A 23499-nucleotide genomic window follows, 5' to 3' on the forward strand; every position below is an offset into this window, starting at 1 on the left:
GGGGTTTGTTTTCCCCTCCCAGGAGGTGTTTCTGTAGTGGCAGGTTGTGCGGGGAGTAGGGGGACCCAGGCCTGCCTTCTACTCCGGGTTCTGGCCCAGGGATCCTAATGGTAGTAGCTGTTGGCAGCCAATCTTTCACTGCCAGAGTTGCTACATTTCCCTGGGCCACTTCCCCACAGCTCTCCTACTTCTCCCTTACCTATGACTTGAGGGTGTCTTCATTAACTAGCCCTTCAGCCACACTTCCTCTCCTCCAGCTCTCCTCTGCCTGACTGGAGTGAGCCCTTTTAGAATATCAGAGGGGTCTTAATTAGAGTCAGGTGGTCACATTAGTTTAGTGGCCTCACCTGACTCTTTGCAGGTTAATTGGAGTCGGGTGTTCTTATTAGCCTGGAACAGCCCCTGCTCTGGTCAGTCAGGGAACAGAAAATTGTTAATCCAGTGGCCAGTATATCTGCCTTCTGCTACTCTGCTGTACCTTCCTCTGGGCGGCATCCACTGACTCCCTTGACGCCTTTGAGGAGCAGTGGGCGCTCTCTGGGGTCCTCTGCTCGGTGTCCCCATCCGGTTCCCTTCGTTTGACCCTTTGACCGCACTCCTGTCTCTGTTGTTCATTAGTTGTCCCCCATAATTATTTGGTTTCCCAGGTCCTGTGGATCCCCCCCTTAGGCTTTGCCCGCCCACTTCCTGGATCCCAATAAGGCTACTCTGCTGTACCCAACTGGCCTGGGTCTATCACAAGTGGTATTGGTCAATTACTAGCTGGAAGTGGTAGAATTATCAATAATAATGCAGTAAAGGCAGAAGTGGTCAATAAATATTTCTGTTCTGTATTGAGAGGGGAATATTATGTAGTCATATCATATGATAAGTCTTTGTATTCCACTAATATCTCAGGAGAATGTCAAACAGCAGCTACTACAGTTAGACATTTTAAAATCAGCAGGTCCAGATAGATCCATCCAAGAGTTCTAAAAGAGATGGATGAGGAGCTTGCTATATCTTGGAACACTGTGGAAGTTTCAGAAGACTGGAAGAAAGCTAATGTTGTGCCAATATTTAAAAAGTGTAAACAGGATAACCAGGTTATTGTAAGTCTGTCAATCTGACACTGATCCCAGGCAAGATAATGGAGTTGCTGATATGGGACTCAATAAAGAATTAAAGGAGGGTAATCTAATTAATGCCAGTCAGTATGGGTTTATGGAATATGGATCCTGTCAAACTAACTTGATTTTTTTTATGAGATTACAACTTTGGTTGATAAAGGCAATAGTGTTGATTTAATATACTTAGACTTCTGTAAGGCAGTTGACATGATGCCGCACACCATTTGATTAAAAAATTACAATGACATAAAATTAACGTGGAACACATTAAATGGATTAAAAGCTGGATAACAGATAGGTCTCAAAATGTAATTGTAAACTGGGAATCATCATTGAGTGTATGTGTTTCTATTGGGGTCCTACAGGGACTGGCCCTTGGTCATACGCTATTTAACATTTTTATCAATGATCTGAAAGAAAGCACAAAATCATCCCTGATAAAGTTGGCAGATGACACAAAAATTGTGGGAGTGGTAAATAACGAAGAAGACAGGTCACTGATACAGAGCAATCTGGATCGCTCAGTAAGCTGGGCACAAGCAAACAATATGTGTTTAAATATGGTCAAATGTAAGTGTGTAGGTCTAGAAACAAAGACTGTAGGACATACTTGCAGGATTGGGAACTTTTATATCCTGGGAAGCAGTGACTCTGAAAAAGATTTGGGAGTTGTGGTGAACGGTGAGCTGCACCTGGGCCAGTCAGCCTCACCTCAGTCCCTGGAAAAATCATGGAGCAGGTCCTCAAAGAATCAATCTTGAAGTACTTGCATGAGAGGAAAGTGATCAGGAACAGCCAGCATGGATTCACCAAGGGAAGGTCATGCCTGACTAATCTAATCGCCTTTTATCATGAGATTACTGGTTCTGTGGATGAAGGGAAAGCAGTGGATGTATTGTTTCTTGACTTTAGCAAAGCTTTTGACACGGTCTCCCACAGTATTCTTGTCAGCAAGTTAAGGAAGTATGGGCTGGATGAATGCACTATAAGGTGGGTAGAAAGCTGGCTAGATTGTCGGGCTCAACGGGTAGTGATCAATGGCTCCATGTCTAGTTGGCAGCCGGTGTCAAGTGGAGTGCCCCAGGGGTCGGTCCTGGGGCCGGTTTTGTTCAATATCTTCATAAATGATCTGGAGGATGGTGTGGATTGCACTCTCAGCAAATTTGCGGACGATACTAAACTGGGAGGAGTGGTAGATACGCTGGAGGGGAGGGATAGGATACAGAAGGACCTAGACAAATTGGAGGATTGGGCCAAAAGAAATCTGATGAGGTTCAATAAGGATAAGTGCAGGGTCCTGCACTTAGGACGGAAGAATCCAATGCACCGCTACAGACTAGGGACCGAATGGCTAGGCAGCAGTTCTGCGGAAAAGGACCTAGGGGTGACAGTGGACGAGAAGCTGGATATGAGTCAGCAGTGTGCCCTTGTTGCCAAGAAGGCCAATGGCATTTTGGGATGTATAAGTAGGGGCATAGCGAGCAGATCGAGGGACGTGATCGTCCCCCTCTATTCGACATTGGTGAGGCCTCATCTGGAGTACTGTGTCCAGTTTTGGGCCCCACACTACAAGAAGGATGTGGATAAATTGGAAAGAGTCCAGCGAAGGGCAACAAAAATGATTAGGGGTCTAGAACACATGACTTATGAGGAGAGGCTGAGGGAGCTGGGATTGTTTAGCCTGCAGAAAAGAAGATTGAGGGGGGATTTGATAACTGCTTTCAACTACCTGAAAGGGGGTTCCAAAGAGGATGGCTCTAGACTGTTCTCAATGGTAGCAGATGACAGAACGAGGAGTAATGGTCTCAAGTTGCAGTGGGGGAGGTTTAGATTGGATATTAGGAAAAACTTTTTCACTAAGAGGGTGGTGAAACACTGGAATGCGTTGCCTAGGGAGGTGGTGGAATCTCCTTCCTTGGAAGTTTTTAAGGTCAGGCTTGACAAAGCCCTGGCTGGGATGATTTAACTGGGAATTGGTCCTGCTTCGAGCAGGGGGTTGGACTAGATGACCTTCAGGGGTCCCTTCCAACCCTGATATTCTATGATTCTATGATTCCCAGCTGTGGCCGAAAGGGCTAACGTGATCTTTAGATGCATAAACAGGGAAATCTGGAGTAGAAGTAGAGAAGTTATTTTGGAATTGGTGTGACCTCTGCTAGAATACTGGGTCCAGTTCTGGTGTCCACAGTTCAAGAAGAATGTTGTTAAACTGAAGAGGGTTCAGAGGAGAGCCACAGGAATGCTTAAAGGATTGGAAAACATGACTTATAGTGATAGACTCATGGAGTTCAATCTATTTAGCTTAATAAAGAGAATATTAAAGGTGACTTCGGTAAGTACCTACATGGGGAACAAATATTTAATAATGGGCTCTTCAGTGAAGTAGAGAACTTTATAACATGATCCGATGGCTGGAAGCTAAAGCTAGATAAATTCAGATGTAAAATAAAATAAAGCATACATTCCTAACAGTGAGGATAATTAACCACTGGAACAAATTACCAAGGGTTGTGGTGGAGTCTGCATTGCTGGACATTTAGAAATCAAGATTGGATATTTTTCTATACGATACACTCTAGAAATTTGGGGAAGTTCTGTAGTCTGTGTTATACAAGAGATCAGACTAGATGATCCCAGGGGTCCCTTCTGGCCTTGGAATCTAGGAATCTAAACCTTTTGGGGATGTACCCAGCCTTCAGGTGATTGAAATTTTTCGTTAACTAGCATTCAGATAAGCAAGGTTTGACTATATAGGGAACACTTTACGCACCAGTGGCAATGCAGCCATATCTGAAATGAAACACAGCAGTTGTTTAACAGTGTATAGCGACATCGTATACAGTATTCCCTCTAATTTTTCCCACCCATGTGCGGAATGAATTTTGTTATGTGCACCAATTTGGAGGTGATGAGTGACATGTCACCTTCATATTGGTGCACATAACAAAATTCATGGGGTGGGGCTGAGGGGCTCTGAGTGTGAGAGGGGGCTCAGGGCTGGGGCAGAGGGTTGAGTGCAGGGGGTGAGGGCTCCGGCTGGGAGTGCGGGCTCTGGGGTGGGGTCGGGGATGAGGGGTTTGGGGTGCAGGAGGGTGCGCCAGGGCTATGGTGGGGAGAGAGACTCCCCCCAGCTTTCTCTCCCCGCAGCAGCACCTGGGCTGGTGGGAAAAGTTCCTCTCCCCACCACGGCAGCTTCAGGGCTGGGGCTGCAGGATAGGCACCCCACCCCCAGCAGGTTCGGGCTGGGGCTGGGTGAGTGGTGCACCGACCGCACCTGGGGCCAGGTTGCCCTACCCCAGCCATGCCTGGGGCTGGGCTGTGCCATGGCTGGGTCCGGGCCACCCTGGCTGCAGCAGGTCCAGACACCCCAGCCGCGGCAGGTCTGGGCCACAGCACAGTTGGGGCTGGGGCAGGGGTGCCACGGCAGGTTGGGGGCCAGGGGAGTCGTGCCCCTCCCCTGGCCGCAGCGGGTCCCCAGCCACGGCAGGTCCCCGGGTAGGTTCTCTGAGCGCCTGCATGGCACTAAATAGGCTGCTGCAAGGCTGCACAGGTTACAGCGAACTTAGATTATATAGTAGTTAAGAAAAAGAAGTGAAGAATATCCATATCCAGCTAAAACTAGAGGGGGATTTTAGATTGGTAGAATGTAGTTATACAAATTGGAATTTAATCAACAGACCAGAGCAAACTTCCTTTCTATTCCAAAAATTGCAGTTGGATCTTTAATGAGACAAGGGGCCAGGGCTTGTTATCATCCTTCTACATGAAATAACTTTTTAAAAATACTAATGCTTTCCACCGAAGTGCAGAGAGTTCCTCACCACCCTTCTAGTTTTCAGGTGCTCTACCTTGGGAGTTAGTTCTTACTTGTACTCTATTTTTTTTCTTCTTCTTCTTCTCTTTCAGGATTTATCCGGCTCCATTGATGACCTGCCCACTGGAACTGAAGCAACACTGAGTTCAGCAGTTAGTGCGTCAGGTTCTACAAGCAGCCAGGGAGAGCAGAGTAACCCTGCACAGTCGCCTTTCTCCCCTCATGCCTCCCCACATCTCTCTGGCATCCCAGGCGGTCCATCACCTTCCCCTGTAGGCTCTCCTGTTGGAAGCAACCAATCAAGATCTGGTCCAATTTCTCCTGCAAGTATTCCAGGTAAATTTGTTTTAAAAAATAAAATGAGTAGAAATGTGATGTTTTATGTAATTTTAAAAATAATTACTTCTGTGACTTGGGCATTTGAAATTCATTCATTTTATGGAAATCTTGCATTTGTGTGGCCTTTTGTTATTAAAATACACACTTACCAGAGATGGGTTCAAACCAAAACTTCAGATCAAACGCCTCTGACCTCCAGATTCTTTGAATCTTCTGGTCTAGATCCAAAATTGTGCTTGGTATGTGTCATTATAATGGACCAGTCAAAACCTTTGGTCCAAACACTCTCAACTTTAGAGCAGTACTGTTCAGAGCTTTTCCCTTCGGCCAGTCCTTGGGTCCGTCTGTGAAAAGTCTCACACTTCTTTGAATTGTTCTGGGGCTCTTTTTCATTCTGCTTATTGGTTTTTGTTGTCTTTGTTCCCTAGAGTTATAGAGTACCATAAACCCAGGAAGGGAAAATAATTCATAGGCTGTATTATGAATACATAGTTTGTGACATCAGTGCAAACTAGTAAAGATAGTATTTTCCACCTTACAGCTGGAAGGAACAAGAAATCACTAGGATTCCATCCCACCAGTAATAGTTAAAATGATAGTGAAATGTTTACCATTCATTTTCCAGTGCCACTTGGCGTGTGGTACAAGGCAGTTCATGTAGACTAAGACTTTTAAATTGCCCAGAAGAACAGTTATATGCATTAATTCTAGACACATTCTAAACTGGTCCCCAGCTATCTAGTATAGCAGTGGTAGGCTGTGGTCATACACTGAATCATGTGCTTTGCAATGAGGGCTCAAATCAAATGGTGTTGCTGGAAGTCCCAAATTTGTTTGAAAGAACCCAGCATTAAAATATGGGAAGTCAGTTTGTTTATATTTGGTGGACCTCCAAACAGTTATGTCTAGCTAAGTAAATCAGTGTTTTGTCTACCTAATTAATTTTTGACCAGGAAGTGGACATGGTTTTGAACGTCAGCCATCCTGTTCTGTAGAACGATTTGCCATTCCTGGAAGTGCCATCTTTCCAAGGTAGCATTTTTAGGAATGACACAAAAACCAGATAGGCTGCTCCTGGCCTAAGCAGCCTCCAAAACCAAGTTTTTCTAACTCTTTTGGTAGATGATGAACTTTTCAGACATGAACTAGAGCAGCTGCTGTCTTCCTGAATCTACAGAAAGCTGCAGTGCCTTTGCTGCTGTTCACACCTTTCCAAACAACAGCTACAGAATGAAATTAACAAGACTGCAATTCAGAAACCTTGAATAGCAGTGAAATTGACTGGAATATTGACCATTTCAGTCTTCTGCTGCTTGGGAAAGCACTGAGAAACACCACAGGCAAGTTCTGGAGCTATTCATGGGAAAGGAGAACAGTAGAGACCCTACTCTGCCAGCAGCCAAGTATAAAGTAATGGAGGCAATCACTTCCTCTTTTTGCAGCTTTCTGGAGGCTGAGAGAAGCAGAGCAGTAGGTACCCACCACTAATAATATTAATTGGGTTCTTCTTTGAGTGATGTTTCTATGGATGCTCCTCTGTAGATGTGGCAGCACCCCCTGTGCCTAGGATCTGAGCTCTTCATCAGCAGTGCTTGTCGGACCACACAAAGAATCATAGAATCATAGAATATCAGGGTTGGAAGGGACCTCAGGAGGTCATCTAGTCCAACCCCCTGCTCAAAGCAGGACCAATCCCCAAATTTTTGCCCCAATCCCTAAATGGCCCCCTCAAGGATTGAACTCACAACCCTGGGTTTAGCAGGCCAAGGCTCAAACCACTGAGCTATCCCTCCCCCCATGCGCACCTCCCCCGTCTCACGCCAGGAGCGGGACATATATATAGCACTGTACGGTCCAACCGCCCCCCAGTTCCTTCTTAACTGCCTTTGGTCTGGGAGGGAATCCGCAGCAGAGTCCACTTCTCCTTTTGCCCTGTTAGATATTGCCTTAACTGTTACCTTTCAGTGCAGTTTAGTAGTTATTTCCTCCCTTTTCATTCTCTCCCGATAAAAAAACCCCCACTTATGCCTTTTTACCCTCCCTGTTAGTTTGTCCTTAGATTTTCGTTTTCCCACTTCCTGCCCTTCCAAACTGGGAATTTTTCCCCTTCAACTTTATGCCCGGATCTCCAGGGTTTAAGAGGTGTGTTTCCTGCTGGATCGCCTTCCCAGTAACGGATGGTCAACCACAGTGCATTCGCTGCCTGGGAGAGGGACACATCCCCAAAAAGTGTGCTCACTGCCAGGGCCAGAAAAGACCAGGACATTTGGTTGCTACTTCTCCTTATGGGGAAATTACTGTGTCCAGCATCGGACCCTGGCCCAGACAGTTCCCCTCTGCTAGGTTGTCTACCAACCCTCATTCGCCACACCCCTCTAAAAGATCTTCTGTTTCCCATTCTGTTGAGAAGAAACTGGCTCATCACCTTCTGAGACATCGCCCACCAGAACACCATCCCCAGTGAGGTCAGTTGCCTTGACATCCTCAGAGAAGAGACGTAGCTCCAGAGCCTGTCTGAGTACCTCCGGTACCACAGCTAAGCAAAGACCTTAACTGGGCAGACCTACAGACCGAGACACAAAACCTTGAAAAATAGTGCCAACCGTCCCAATCAGACCAATGTCGGGTATTATGGCACTGATAGCGCTATCAGCGCCGATGTCCATTTCAGCACTGAGCAAGTCCTCGGCACCAAGCAAGTTTTCCACTCCGTCTACTGGCTGCTCAGGAGAATACATCTCTCCCTCAGCACCAATACTTGCGCTGGTGCCAATAATGCCCCTCCCTCCTCCCCAAGAGTACAGATACCCCAAGGACCAACTTGTCTCTTATGCGCCTGAGTCACCACTATTCAGACATGACCTCCCTCTACTTCCATCCTTCTCTCCAAACTCACACCATTCTTCCCTTTCCCCTCCAAGGACGGCAACACCCTTCCCCAGCGACATGGAGAAGGAGGAAGAGTACTCCATTCCACCCTCTTACTCAAGACAGGCTCAAAAGACTTCCTCTACTCATCCTCACTATGCACAGTCCACAACTGGACTTGGTCCCTAATACGGACCTCCATGGATTCAATGTGCCACTCCTGCAACAATGACCCTACTGGGATCCTTGGACCATGTACAGAGCACTGTTTGGGAAACCTCCCATGGAGCAAAGCCGGAGGCCTACACCTTCACCTTCTCCATTGGTCTCTCGACCACCAGAAGCTGAACATCTACCTCTAGCAGAAAAGAAGGGAGGACACGAGGATGAAATTCTACCAGCACTCCACTTCTCTTCTTCCTCTTGCCTGATGAGGCTGTCATTAGAGCCCTGCAAATCTGCGGATATCCACAGACCATTTTTGCGGATAGTGGATCAGATGCAGATACAACCACACAGGGCTCTACTCACCAGTGGCGCCTGGCCTATGGCATCCAGCTCAGGCAGCCTGGGGGGGTGCAGCGCACTCGGGGCTGGCGGCAGCAGCCAGTAGTTGGGGCTGGGTGAGAGGTCGGAGTTGGGGCTGTCCAGCACTCTCTCGCCGCGCTGCTTCCAGTCCAGCAGCTCAGTCCCCTTGGGCAGCACCAGCATTCCCATCATGGCCCAGTCCGGCAGCACTGGCCATGTTCCCAGGCCCGACCTGCCTGCTCCTGCCCCAGCGCCCCACCATTCCACCGCACTGAGATGCAACACGCACTGCTGCTGCCGTGTGCCCTCACTCGCAAGTCCCCCAGAGCAGCATCTTATGCAACGCCCCTTCTCCCCAAGTCCTCCTCCATGCCGCCCCTTCTCCTCGAGATACCACCCCCATACTGCCCCTTAGCCCCAGTGCCCACCCTCGCGCTGCCTCTTCCCTGCAAGACCCCACATGCCCACTCGCTCCCTTCACCCCCCACCTCCATTGCTAGCCCTTGTGAGCTGGCTTGCTGCTGTGGATGCAGACACAGGTAAAAGATGGCTAGCAGATTGTAGGTTGGATTGTAGGTTGATCCTGGCGGATTGGATGCGGATCCACATTTTTGTATCCGTGTAGGGCTCTAGCTATCATGCCTCAACCCCCTACTGCAGCTGACAATGTCAAACATTTTCACAGGATTGCAGACTCCCTCCAGACTCCTTTGGAGGGGGTGAAAGATCAACAACATAAGCAACTTGACATCTTGCACACATCCTCCTCCTCCAAAATAGCCTCCCTGCCAATGAGGCCTTCTTGAACCCGCCAAAGTTCTCTGGCAGACCCCAGCGTCCATCCCCCGACCTGGAAGAAGGTGGACAAAAAATATTATGTTCCAACAAAGGACTTGCAATTTCTTTTTTCTCACCCCACCCCAAATTCCATGGGCTTCAATGCCGTGCAAGAAAAAGGTTGCCAGTACCAATCTCAACCCACACATCATGACAGAGACTGGAAGTGATTGAATCTATTTGGAGGCAAGGCTTATTCGTCTGCTATGCTCCTATTCTGAATATCCAGTTATGAGGTAAGTACAATTAAGTCAACTATTCTAAAATACAGGAACTCTGCCATGACCTTCCTGATGACAAAAAAGATCCCAGGCGCTCATACCCAAAGGACGCTTCTTGGCCCCTTATAGCTTTACAAGCCTCTTTGGACTCCAGGCATACCACTTCCCATTCCATCGCAACTGCTGTAGTCATGAGACGGGTGTCATGGCTCCACCTCTCCAAGGTACAAACTACTGTCAAAGACCTATCATAGAATCATAGAATCATAGAATATCAGGGTTGGAAGGGACCCCTGAAGGTCATCTAGTCCAACCCCCTGCTTGAAGCAGGACCAATTCCCAGTTTAAATCCTATCCTTTGAGGGCCCCAGATTATTCACTGAGCGTACGGATGAATCCCTAAACTCCCTTAAGGATTCCCGAGCAACTCACTTCATCTCTTGGCACTTACATGCCAAAGAGATGAAGAGAGCAGTGTCCTGGGAAATACCAACTTCTCCCACGATCCTGACCACCACAATACACTCCCTAGCAGCAATACAATATTCAGCGCCATCGACAGAAGCCCCCTACCAAACGCAGGCATGTGACTCCTCAAGGGGCTACCTCCCATGCACCATCAACCAAACAACAATTTTGAAGGTGTGGTTTAGGTCCTGAGACGCCTCCCCCTGTTCCAGTCACATCAGTCATTTCCAACATCCCACCAGTTTAGCAACCGCTTAGCCCCCTTTTTTCCATCATGGTGGCTGATTACCTCAGACAAGTAGGTTCTAGAGAACATCAGGGAAGGATACTCCATCTCTTTCCTATCTATCCCGCCCCACCACCCTCCCTCTTCAACAACACTTCTCACCAACCCATCCCACAAGAAGAAATAAATTGTCTTCTGCAACTGGCAGCCATAGAACTGGTCCCATCCCAGCACAGAGGGAAGGGTTTACTCCCATTATTTTCTGGTCCAAAAGAAATCTGGCAGGTGGAGACCAATCCTGGACCTTTAAAACTTAAACAAGTTCATCAAACTGCAGTGCTTCAGGCTGGTTACTCCACCATTATCCCAGCATTGGAGCAGAGGGACTGATTTTCAGCCCTTGACCTCCAAGATGTGTATTTTCTTCTCACAATACATCCTGCCCACAGATGTTTTTTCTGGTTCATCATGGGGACCAACCATTATCAGTATAAGGTACTAGCCTTCAGACTGTCGACAGCCCCTTGTGTGTTCTCCAAAGTCCTTGCGGTAGTCACTGCCTACCTACGCAAAGAGGGCATCATCATCTTTCCATACTTGGATGACTGTCTCCTCAGGGCCCATCCGAAACCAATGCTCTTTGCGTCGTCCGAATGACAATGGACCTTTTCTCAAGCCTTGGCCTTTGTGTAAACCTGGAAAAAACTACACTGACTCCAGTGCAACACCTGTGTTTATGGAGGCAAAATTAGATGCCATACAAATCTGAGCCTTCCTCCCAGCTCAAAGATTTTCTGACTATCATCAATCTTGTATCCATGGTGAGAATCTGCCCCCAAATCTCAGCCAGGCATGTCTCCAGCTACTTGGCCACGGGCAGTGGCCACACTTGTGGGAAAGTATGCACGGTTACTCATGTGACATCTTCAGGCACGGCTACAGATAGTCTGTGTACCTCACAGAAACAGCCTACACAATCTCCTATCCATGCCTCTGACAGTCAAGGACTTTCTACTCTGGTGGATATAGCCCCACAACCTCTGTGTCGGGGTTCCTTTCCTTCATTCAGCGCCGGCCATGATTCTAACAACCGACGCCTCCTTAATTGATTGAGGAGCACACCTTCACACTCATACAGTGCAGGGCAGATGGTCCTTAATTGAGTCCACCATGCACATCAACCTCCTGGAGCTACGAGCAGTCCACAATGCCTGCCGATACTTTCTCCCACTGATCGTACATCGCACCATCAGAGTCATGATGGACAATATCGCCTGCATGTTCTACATCAACAGGCAGGGCGGAGCAAGGTCCCACTCTGTGCTCGGAGGCACTGAAATTATGGAAATGTTGAATACAACATGGCATTACCATCTCAACTGCATACCTCTCTGGACACCAGAACACCACTGTGGACTCACTGAGCAGCAGATTTTCCCATGATCATGAGTGGGAACTAGATACGTGAGCCCTTCAGCACATCTTCAACTGCTGGAGATTCCCACACATAGACCTCTTTGCCACACCAGAGCACTCCCGCTGCCCTCAATTAGAACTCTTATGGCATACCCCCCTGTACACAACTTTTCTTTAGGACAAGTTATGCTATGTCCACATCTCACGTTTTTACCCAAGGTACCATCCTCTTTCCATCTCAATCAACCTATCCATCTTCCCTGCTTCTTTCTAAAGCCACACAGCAACCAACAGGAGTCAACATTGCACACCCTTGATGTCAGATGACCACTCATTTTCTGTCTGCACAGAATTAAACCTTTCCAAAAATCTTATTCTTCTCAATTGCTGAAAGATCGAGAGGTGCGGCTATCTCTAAGCAACTCCTTTCCAAGTGGATCTCGCAGTGTACACTTCTGTCCTACCAACTACACAATCTACAGCCTTCTCGGAACTAGAGCACATACCACCTGCTCGCTCTCCACCTCAATCGCCTTTCTCAATAATATCCTGATTGCTGATATTTGCAAAGCAGCCACATGGGCATCAGCAGACACTTTTAGTCATCACTATGCCATTACTCAGCCCACCACAGCAGAACACTACTACAACACACTGTCCTGTCATCTGCAGTAAATACCGCTCTGAAGTCCCAGCCTTCCAATTGGGGGCACTGCTTCCTAGTCACCCACACTGGAGCACCCATAGGGGCATCACTCGAAGAAGAAGAAAAGGTTACTCACCCTGTGCAGTAACTGTGGTTCTTTGAGATGTGTCCCCCCCGGGTGCTCGACTACCTGCCCTCCTCCCCTCTGCTTCAGAGCTGAAACATAGGCTCTGCAGCAGAGAAGGAACTGGGGGGCAATCGGACCTCACAACGTTATATATACGTCCTGCTCATGGCCTGAGTCGGGCGTGAGATGGGGGAGGTGCATGTGTGCAATCTGACAGGCACTGCTGCAGGGGGCGCTGCCGCACCAACAGTAAAGCACCCATAGAGACACACATCTCAAAGAAGGTCAGTTATTGCACAGGGTGAGTAACCTCTTATGGGGTGGAGGCCAGGAGTCAGGAGAAGACAGATGCTTTGCTTTTCCAGCAGCCAAGGGGGATAGCTGGTTGTAGGATTTGATTTATCAGACACCTACTAACCAAAGGTTGCTGTGGAGGATGGATACCCTAGCTAGAGTCCAGGGACAGGACCCTAGTAGAAATCCAAGTGCTCTCTGCTTTCCCAGTAGATTGGGGGTGAGTGGGTGTTTAATCCTCTGGCTAAGAGCTGCTAAGTTTTTCACGCCACATAAATAAGACTGTTCTTGTCTTCTTCCTCTTTCACCCCACCTGGAATTGCCATCTGGTGTGCCATTGCCGGTTGTCTAATATCTTCCATTCAGCCCAATTACAGCCATGATGCCTTGGAAAAAAAGTAATAGGGAGCTTGTCTGTATTTCTGTGACCTGTGATGCTCAGGCTGCAGTGTTTTTGAAGCAAATATTCTTTAGCGTGCTCCCTCTCTTTAATATTTTCTTTTTGTTGTTATTTTTCACTCCTTCCTCACCCTACCCTTGTTTGTTCTGACCTCACTTCTCTCCTGTTGCCTCCTGCAGTGTCTTGCTACAGCCTCTCCATGTGACATAGATTGGCTCTTTCCATCATTTTCTCTCCAGCAAGTCATTGTAAAAAGAGCAGCTGTTGTGTTGCTGATAGCTATGAGGGCGAAAGCCAAAATGTTGCAGGGGGGTCTTGCTGGGAAGGCCATTAAAAGAAAGGTGTTGCTTTCCCAGAGTTTGCTGGAAGAGAAGCTACCTTTTCCCCATCCCTCCTTTGTTGAAATAAAATCAACAACTAATGGAACATCAAAAGGGCAAACAAGCAGCCCACTATTAAACCTCCCAAATAGCTAATTCCGTTCCATTGCCTGTTTAAACTGTTTCTCCACCTTTCTGAAAATTTGCCATCCCATATTGCTTTCTGTCACACGTTGTGAATTTCATGAGAATGGACCGGCACGGGCAGCCCTGACATTGGCACATCCCTAAATCAGTGGGCATTTCCTTTCTGTACTCTTTGAAAAGCTGGACGGATATTTCTTATGGTAAGTGGCACACATATCTGCTGGCTTTGTTTCCATCCATACTATTAGAATATAGCAGGGAGATTAACCATGGAGGGCAGAAAAATCAACTTGGATTTTTTTAAAATCAAAAGTGCATAGTTTTCCAAAACCTGTATCACGTCTCTCTCAGCTACACTTATTATATAGAGCCCATTTTTTGCTCTTCAGTGATTAAAAACAGGCCAATTTAAGATGCTGTTCTATATTTTTATTTCTGTAATATAGACCATTATTTTACTTAACAGAAATAAAGTTCTCTTTCTTTTGTAGCTTTTCCAGAACTAGGTTACTGATTTAAAAACAAACAAACATAAAATGTGATGCTCTGTGCTGGGTTTAGGTTTTGCACTGTACCTAATTCAACCCTAACCCAGTAGTGGAAGCTGACACAGCATAACATCAAAATGTGCTGCCGTTGCCAGAAGATATAGTGGATGTTAATTTCACTTTTCTTGCCTCCTGCACCAGCTCTTTCAGTTTACTAACAAAGCAAAAATGTAAATAAGCTAAACAGTTTTGGTTTGGGGTTTTTTTTGTTTGTTTGTTTGTTTTTTTTGGGGGGGGGGGTATTTCAAATTTTTATTTCATTGACCAAAGGCTTTCATCAGCTTTTTCTTCTCTGCAGTGTAAGCAGCAACTGTGTTTAAATATTAAGAAGGGCAAGAGAACTGTGGGAGATTGCTGATAGGCCAGGAAGCTGTTAACTTTTTAGTGTCTGGGCAGATTTCATGAGTTAAACAACATTATTTTTGAAACCCTCTGCAAAGAGGTTTACTCCGTTAGACACACTTTGACATTTTTGACGCTAATTCTTCATGCATTGTGGATGTTGTGTTTAGAAATATCTAAGGGCTTGTCCACCCAGAAATTTAGTGCATGGCAAGCTGCAATGTAAATCTACAGTGCAGCAGCCTGCTGTGCACTAAGTGGCTATGTGGACCCTGCTACTGGACACTAACTGTTCTATAGTCCACTTTTGCCCACTGCTGTTACACCCAGGCTTGTTGCTTGTCGAGTCTCCATGTAGAAAAGTGCTAAGGGGAAAACAGTGGCTTTTGACATTGTTGGGTGTTTTCATTTTATCTCTCAGCATTTTTGTCATATGAAGGAAAACCAGCTGTTTATCAATAGACAACAGTGCTACACAGCACGTTAGCACAGAAAGTGAAGAACAATATTATCTTTATTCAGTTTTAGAGAAGGATTGCAACAAGCTAAACTGGAATTTGGTTGGGATATTGGGTTTAACACTCCTAGGCTATGTCTTCATTGCAAAAAAGGTGGTGTTTGTTTTTTATCGAGAAATATAGTGTTGACCTTGCCTAGTTAGTCATGGTAAAAGCTATAGTGCATTGTCTACACTAGGGGCTTGTCTACACATAGAGTTATTCAGGAGTAGGTATTCCTGAATAACACCAAGTGCGGACACTCTTATTCAAGAATAAGAGTGCCTTGTTTTGGTTTAGCTTAATCCACTTCGAAAGATCTTTAATGACCTTATTAAATGATCTTTAAAGATCTTTGATGACCTTATTACTGACTCAGGTGGTCAGTATCTGAGTATTATATCCCAGCTGTGTAGCCATTCTTCTACTCACAGAGTACACTAGTTCCAGAGAATGGGTATTTCCCACTGTGTAATCAACACCACTTCATGAGTTTTTACCTGGAGGTCTTCCATATGTGTACTGATCAGGCCCAAGTGTACTTAACTTCTAAGACCTGACAGAATTACAGTACAGGGTGATACGGCTGCAGGCATGAAAGAGGGAAGTGTGATGGGGTGTCTGTGAAGTGTTGTGGTTGGAAATCCAGCCCAGCCTCCTAATTTGGTATACAGACTAGTTAATATGTGGGCAGATTAGAAGGATTAATTTGTGGAGCAAGGAAAAAATGATTAAGGGTTGTCTATCATAGGCTAAAATGAGGTTTCAGAGTGAGAATCGGAGCAGGAATGGTAGTCTCTTTCATGTCTGGCTAAAAAGTAAGGCCTGTGAAATAAAGTATTTCTACAAGCATGACTGGACTAAGACAAGTTGATTGGAAATGTCTTCTTTTAAACTACACTTCAGAAAATCTCAGACTTCCTTCCCCAATGAGCCAAACTCTGTGGTCCTTACTTAGGAGGGAAAAATAACTTGCTTTACTACCCACAGTTACTAGTGTATTAAAGCATTTGTTGTTTCAGCAAAATTATTTGAGAGAGATGAGTACCATATGAGCTGAATTTGTGAACCTTCATTTTTTCCAATAAGTTTACAGGTGCCTAGTAGTACCATTGCAAGACAAGATGGGGGTAATTTCCCTTTAAAATGGACATGGTCTTCCTGCCTAGACAAAGATTATTTTAACACATCCATCAATATTTCCCTCTTGGCTTCTCCGGAGGCAAAACTCCTGCAACAAGTGTTGCAAGGAAGATGCATGCTGTTTATTGGCAAGCAGACCAGAAAAAAAACAGAACACAAAATGCCATTGACATAGCCATGTTTTTAATCACCAGCAGTGCACAAAATATCTATTCAGCAGTTTTACAAACCTACAATGCTTGCAAGGCTGTGGATTTCCCTTACAAATGAAATATTAGAATGTTCCACATAGCAGTAGTTTTAAAGCCTTTTTCCAATGATTCTTAACAATATTTAAAACTTTTATACTGCAATCCACTTTCTTCTGAGAAGGGGAGAAGGAATAGGCAATTTGTAGGTACTCTATCAGAACTGGCTCCTCGCTTGCAGTCTTATCAGAGAGGTCAAGGAACTATTCTCATTTCTGGAGGTGGTCTCTCCAAAACAGAGCTGAGGCACAGTGGCAAGGAAGAAGCATTAGGGAAACTTACACTGCTACTACAGCCCATGTTGTGCTCTGTTGAGGACAGAGAGCTTCAGTTTCCAGGACTGTCAGTCTGGTACTTTTCAGCATCATTAAATTAAGTTGAAAATGAAGAAACAACCAGCTAACCAGAAAAAATAATTATTTAAAACAGTCTTACTGCTTTTTTAAAGTTTTCTCTGTTGCTTAACATACCATATGTGTCAGTCCACCTGAATCTTTGGTGACAAGGGTGTGGAAACCCAATTAAAGTCTTTGAATAAGTTTCTAGTACATGCATTTTGGTTCACATACAAAGTTCAAATATACCTACTGAAGCTACCAAAAATATGAAAATCATTCATGTCATGTCTTGCGGCTATGCACTGCATGCTGAGGTTGACCGTAGGGCAAATACAGTTTGCTTCTAATTTTAGCATTTACTGTTTGTGTTCCTTGATTGTTACGTGTTGCTTCCAACCCACTGATGCCTTCACCAAGGAACACAGTATAGTGCCTGTGCTTACCTTACGGGAAATTGACTTTTTATGTTCTTATGTGGCTACATTTAGTTCCTTTCTTCCATTTCATGTATTGCCACAATAAAAGATAGGTGTGGATGTCACAAATGGAAAGGCTTCCTTTACTCTCCCTTGTGCTTTGCATTATTGAGTAATGATTGATGGGTTTACAGGGAAAGTCAGTCCACTCTCACTTTGTCAATTAATTGTTGTTGTTGTTGTTGGCAATTGAACATATTACATTGATAAAGCTTTCCATAAATCTAATACAAGGTATATTTTGTTTTCTGGAGTAGAGTGGTTTGTCGGTGCCTACTTTCCATGTAGGGTGGATATCACTACTCCTCCTTGAAATGGTCCAGTTTGGGGTTGTTCTGTAATTACCATCAGTATCAAGTTCAGGAAGGTATTGTGTGTCCTTACTTGGAGCAAGATATCAGAACAAAAGCCTGGAAGCCTTGTGAGTTAAATTTAGGCCAAATAATAAAATGGGATTTGTCCAGCAAAGAAATTGTTTCCACTATGCACTCGCCCCTCCAATTTCAGTCATGGCTAGTATTTTTGAGAAATGAATTTTAAATAAGAAATTTCTTCTTCTTCTTTGTAACAATATGTGTGTGGACTGAGCTGTTGCTTCGCAATATATGTGTGGAGCGTTAACAGTTCTGTTCCATAGTCAAATATGGAACTCAGATATCAGACATGATTTTTAAAAACTAAATAGACAATAACCCACTCTGATGGTGAGATTTTATGTTCATTTCCTCATCCCCAGATAGCTCAAATTATTGTGATGTGTTGATTGATTACAGCAGTTAAGTTTCTTGGTAATCAGTTTCATCACTTATTCTCAATTCAGATTTGCACCTTTGATTTCTCTTCCACAACAGTGTGATGTGGGTTGTCGTTGACTAATGAAGAACAGAATTGGTTTCGGCATGAGACAAACGGAATGCCGACACCAATCCCAAAATGCATTAATCTTTAATAATCCACATCTGTATGTTTATAAATGATATAACCAGGGGTTGCTAATGTTGATACGTCCCCTTCCAAACAGAAACTGACATAGAAGTTCGTATTTGCAAACTACATTAAAGGCATATGGTTGAATGTTCTGTGTGTGACCTTGCAGAGGGTACTAAAACAATGAAAGTTTTAAGTTGATTAAAAATACATGAAGCATTACTAGGCTCTAGCACTAGTCTTTTGTGTTTCCCATTGTTGGGCAAGTTTAAATATGGCATGATAGATCCTGTCTCAAGAAAAGTCAGATTCGTAAAATGCTGTTTAGAACCTGCTTTGCCTTTGGAGGCTTTTACTCATATAATATCCTAGATTTGCTTTTTTCCCGTCCTGGGGGCTTTCTTTTTTCCTGTTGAACACAAGTGTGTATTATGTTGAGATGCTCATGTTATTCACGATAAACACTTGTGCAGCTTCATCCTCATGGGGGTGGGTGGGATTAATTATTGGTCTTACCTTTTTTCTAACAAAGTATCTATTAATTACAGGCAGTGGAAGTTGCAAAGTTAGAGTAGAGCACAGAACAGCAGCACACACGTAAACTGCTTCAATGCTGCAGATCAGCACTGTTCCAATTTCCACCTGCTTGCCAGAACTTGAAAAAGGAGAGATGGTGAGAAAAAATGAGGGAAGAAGGAAGAGCCTGTGGAACAGTGGGAATATCTTAAATTTAGCAAATGATGCCACTTCACTTATCGCTGGCCACCCGTGCTGTCCCCGAAGTGTAGACAAGAACATGTCCTGGATAGTCTTCATCTATACTTAGGGGTCAGCAACATATGTTGTCAGCTGTTGATTTGCAATTATTCCCAAGTGTAGACGGGTGCTGCAAGAGGAAATGTAGTGGGGAGTCTAAGAACATTTTTTATCCTATCTTTGGTGTCCCACATGATTTTCACATTGAAGATGTTGTGAATTTCCAAAGATTATAGGTGAACTACCAATATATGCCTTTGGTTATGTTAAAATTGTGATGTAGTCAGTTTTTATTGGGAAGCAAGTCCTATGAATTCACGCCTTCCCTTAGAACTTGCGTTAACTTCCTAAATTAAATTCTTAATGTATTTTAAGGTTTCAGTTTAGAAAATAGAAAATTTGAATGTAATATAAGGAGGCAAGACAACTTCCCTATCTATTGTTAAAAGCTTACAAATTGGATGAATTGCAAATTAAAAATTTTGTTAATTGAAATATAGAAAGCAATTAAAAACACATTTGTTTTCACTAGCTGGAACACATAGTTTACCATAGTTAAAAAAGGTGTAAAGTAATGTATCAACTATTCCTACCGGGCTAGCCCTTACTCTGCTTTGACTCACATAAATCTCACTGAAATCACAGGTGAACAGGACAGAGGAAGAACTGCAGTAAGGATTTGAGTCATACATTAAACAGATATGTACATGTATTTTGCTGTATCACTTGTGAAGTGCCTGTTCATTATGCATTATTTTCTCTCTTGTGGGTTATTCAGGAAAATATAATTTAGCAAATACAATAATAATAATTTAAAATCACTGTAGAGGTGTGATAAAGTGTGTTGGACGGGCTGGTTTCTTTGTGCCCTTTGTGCCCCTCCGCCCCCACCCCCAAACTTGCACAATTGCGTTGGATGTTTTTGGGGCACAGAGAGAAAAACCTGTGAAGGGGGTTTTTGCTGGGGAGGCTCCAATGAGAGCTTTTGAAAAAAGTCAGTGGCTTGGCTTTGAAAAGGCCTGTCTAGTGTGGAGCAGTGCTTGAGTGGAAAAAAGGGAGCAAGCGCCTCATCTAATCTTTCTCCTGGGGACCTGGGTGGACAAATTGGCAGCCCTGTTCACAGCCTTTCTCCCCCCCCCCACCCCCTTTGTACCCTAAGAACGGCTAATCGGATCCATGCTGCTGCAACTGTGGTTAGTTATTACCAGAATAAAAGCAGATTTCTTCAAAAGAACGGATGGGGGGAAACGACTGTACAAAATTGCAAGGTTGTTAGAATCTTAAATGCACAGCAGTCAACTCCCCCCCCCCCCCCATTCTGAATTATACGATGAATACAGTCTTTCATCTGTCACTGTGCACATTTCTTCAGAAGGCAGCCAAATATTAAGCTTCTCATACAACACAAAAGATAAAGACGTTCGAAAGAGGCAAAACATTGGGGAGGAGGAAGAATAAGAAAAGAAGAAATCAGGTTTTGTTTTTATTAATTTGGGTCTGGTGAGAGAAATATGAGCTTCCCTGCTCAATTCAGTTCCTGCTCCTCCGTCCCCCAGCCACCATCTCTGAGTGCAAGGATTAGAAAAGACTTAACTAGTTGCTCTCCTGAGCTGTATGATTCTGGACTGGCCTCCAGCAGAAATATTGCACGCTGTGGTAGCTCCCCAGTTTAATGGAGATTGTGCATTAAATGAGCAAAGATGAAAGTGGAAGGAAATAGACCCCTAAAATGAAACTTCTCTGTATCTCAATTACAAATCTCAAGTAGGTGTTATGGGGGATAGACAATGATTCCTAGGTTTAGGTTAACTTTAATATTTTCTGTTATAAAAAAAACCTTGCGACCTTCTTTTGAATTGCTCTGGTACCTCCATGGTTTGCAACAGGACTTTGAAATTTGGCAGTAGGATAATCCTTGGGCAGAAAGATGCTTTTTGGTGGCCTCATGAAAATCCATTCAGATTTGGCCGAGTTGTGAGCTGTTGAAAGTTGCCATTGGCTATCTGTATTTCACACAGCTCAGCTTGCTTAGGGGTTGTTGCCAAAAACTCTCAAATTCCCTGAATCGTGCATTGCAGTGGTGTCTCACTTCAGCAATCCATACCCAGAGCAGGACCTCTAGATGGGACACAGACAAAATGGATCCTTCTGCTGCCGCTTTACCCCCAGGGACGTTCGCTCTGCCTAAGGGAACATCCCCTGCACTGGCATGCCTGCTTAGGAGTCTGTGCGTGCTTAGACTCCCTGTTTCTACTAAGAAGTGCTAATAATTCTTTGCCCTTTTCAAATCTGCATCTCCAATATGGCAGACCCAAGTTTCAGCCACACACTACAGTGATGAGCACTGCAGAAAAATCCGTGCGGTATTTAATAATTCCATAGGCAGGGCAGCGTTTGCATGGTGTGCAGTAAATTAGAATTTGGGGCAACACACTGAGTGGTGGAGGATAAAAAGAAATGTTGAATAGCTCCCTCATTCATTGAGCACCACCCATTCTGTGCACTGAATGAGACAAGGGGTTCTGTGGGCATATGCTCATGAATTAGAGACTGTATCATAATACTTGTGCATAAGAGAGGGGGGCAGAATTAAGGTTACACAGGCAGTTTTAATTCTGATATTTCCTGGCTTTTGAGTGCTTGACTTCTCAACCTAAGGAGCGTTCTTTAACACAGAAGTGGTTTTGGTTGATTGGTTTGTGGTTCAGTCTGGTTTTGTTTGTTTGTTTTTGCTTTGTTTTTTGTAATATAATGTAGTGTTTATATTATGGTAGCACTCAGAGGCTCCAATCAGGATCAGGGCTCCATTATTCTGGACGCTGTGAAAACATGAAAAAAAGACACAGTTCTGCCTTGAAACTCTTACAATTTAAGAACTAGACATTGTTATGAACAGTAAAATAATTCTTACTAGTTGTTGTTTTTACATGATTTGTGAGAGTTAATATACATTAGAGAAACCTGTGGCTTTGATACAGTATTTAAAGGGCTAATGTGGGAGATTCAGGGCCAGATCCACTGATATCCTGTGTCTGCTTTGCATTGCTCTTGTAACTCAAAATAGCTATAAACCTGGCTTAAACAGCTGGGTAAACTGAGTTTACGGCTACTTTGCATTGCTATACCAGCACAGATTAGTCAGATGTCAACCTGGCCCTCAGAATTCTAGTTAGCCTGCAGTTACAATGTCAAGAGGTGTGAGGGCCCTGTCTTTATTCTAGTCAGACAGAGTGAGAACTGGCAGCAGGAGCAAAGAACTGAGATGTGGAAAGTAGAAAAATGATAATATTGCAGTGTCTTCACAGCAGCACGGCTGTAACTATAGCTAATATTTCAATTATAAAAATGCATTTTAAGGGGTAAAATATTTTCACCCTGGGGTCGTGTGCAGGAATAAAAAATTGAGGCTTTTGGAGGGGCCCCGGGGCTCGCTATCTCCTCCGCAGCCCCGGGGCCAGAGGAGCTTGCTCTCCCCGCACATGGCCCCAGGGCAGCTCACCCTGCCTCCTCCCCTACCCTAGGGCAACTTGCTCTGCCCCGCCACCACAGAGCTGGAGACGTTCTGTGCCCCTGCTGTGTACTGGAGGTCCATGCCCCTGCTTGCCCCCCTCCTCCCGTGCACGCCCCTTTTTCACCTCTAAATGTGGGGAGAGTTCTTAATCAAGATTCAGATTTTCTTAATAGTTATTTTTATTTGGTTTTGGTTTTGTTTATAGAAAAGAGGGTTGTTATACATTATCAAAAAATATGCTAGCCATAGATTCCTCCCTTGTTGACCACAATACCATGTCTTTTGTACGCTCATCCTTATGATACTGCTAGAAATCTTTATCATCTGAGTGTGCAAGACAATTCAAATTCTCTGGCTGCTTGTAAACGTAAAACAAGGGAACCACTTTGGCACAATGGGCTGCAGTTAAAACACTCTGCTGTTTGCTCCAGCTAATGAGGAGCAAACAAATCCAGCCTGGGCACATTGTAACAACTTGCCTTCCAAATGTGCCAAGTGACTTCTCTTAAGCAATTCAGTCACTGAAGATTATGAATAACCATTTTTTTACATTATGTACAAGATAAGAGAACCTGGGACACATATAAACTAAAAATGGATTTTACAGAAAGTGTATTAATGAAAAATAGTTTATAAGTTTTGTTAATACGGCAGGAAGCTTAGTTACCTAGGATAGGTAAAGGGAGAAAATAACCCTTCTTTTTGGGTGAGCGTGGGATCTGGACACAGAGGGAGAGTGAGTACAAACCACATGTCAAGGCTTCCTTTCTTGCACAATCAGGCCCTTAGAATACATCTTCCTCTCTGAGGTCAAGTCCATTTGCTCCCCTCTTCCACTACCTCTGAGGGCTAATTTAAAATTACATCACTAAAGCCCCTGTTCAGGAAAGAAGCCCTATTTAGGAAAGCACTTAAGCACATGCTCAACTTTAAACAAGTTAGCATTTAAACAC

At 44.5% G+C, this 23499-nt stretch overlaps 1 protein-coding gene across 8 annotated transcripts in view; it reads left to right on the plus strand.

The window, feature by feature from the left end:
- ARID1B (AT-rich interaction domain 1B) overlaps nt 1–23499 on the plus strand; it is a 403429-nt gene that overhangs the window by 269979 nt on the left and 109951 nt on the right. For all 8 annotated transcript variants that reach the window (XM_077813245.1, XM_077813244.1, XM_077813247.1 and 5 more), the window contains one exon: nt 5016–5259. In XM_077813245.1, the coding sequence (XP_077669371.1) occupies nt 5016–5259 (244 nt within the window). The remainder of the gene's footprint in view (nt 1–5015; nt 5260–23499) is intronic.

Source organism: Eretmochelys imbricata, chromosome 3 (assembly GCF_965152235.1).
Source record: "Eretmochelys imbricata isolate rEreImb1 chromosome 3, rEreImb1.hap1, whole genome shotgun sequence".
Classification (NCBI taxonomy): domain Eukaryota; kingdom Metazoa; phylum Chordata; order Testudines; family Cheloniidae; genus Eretmochelys; species Eretmochelys imbricata.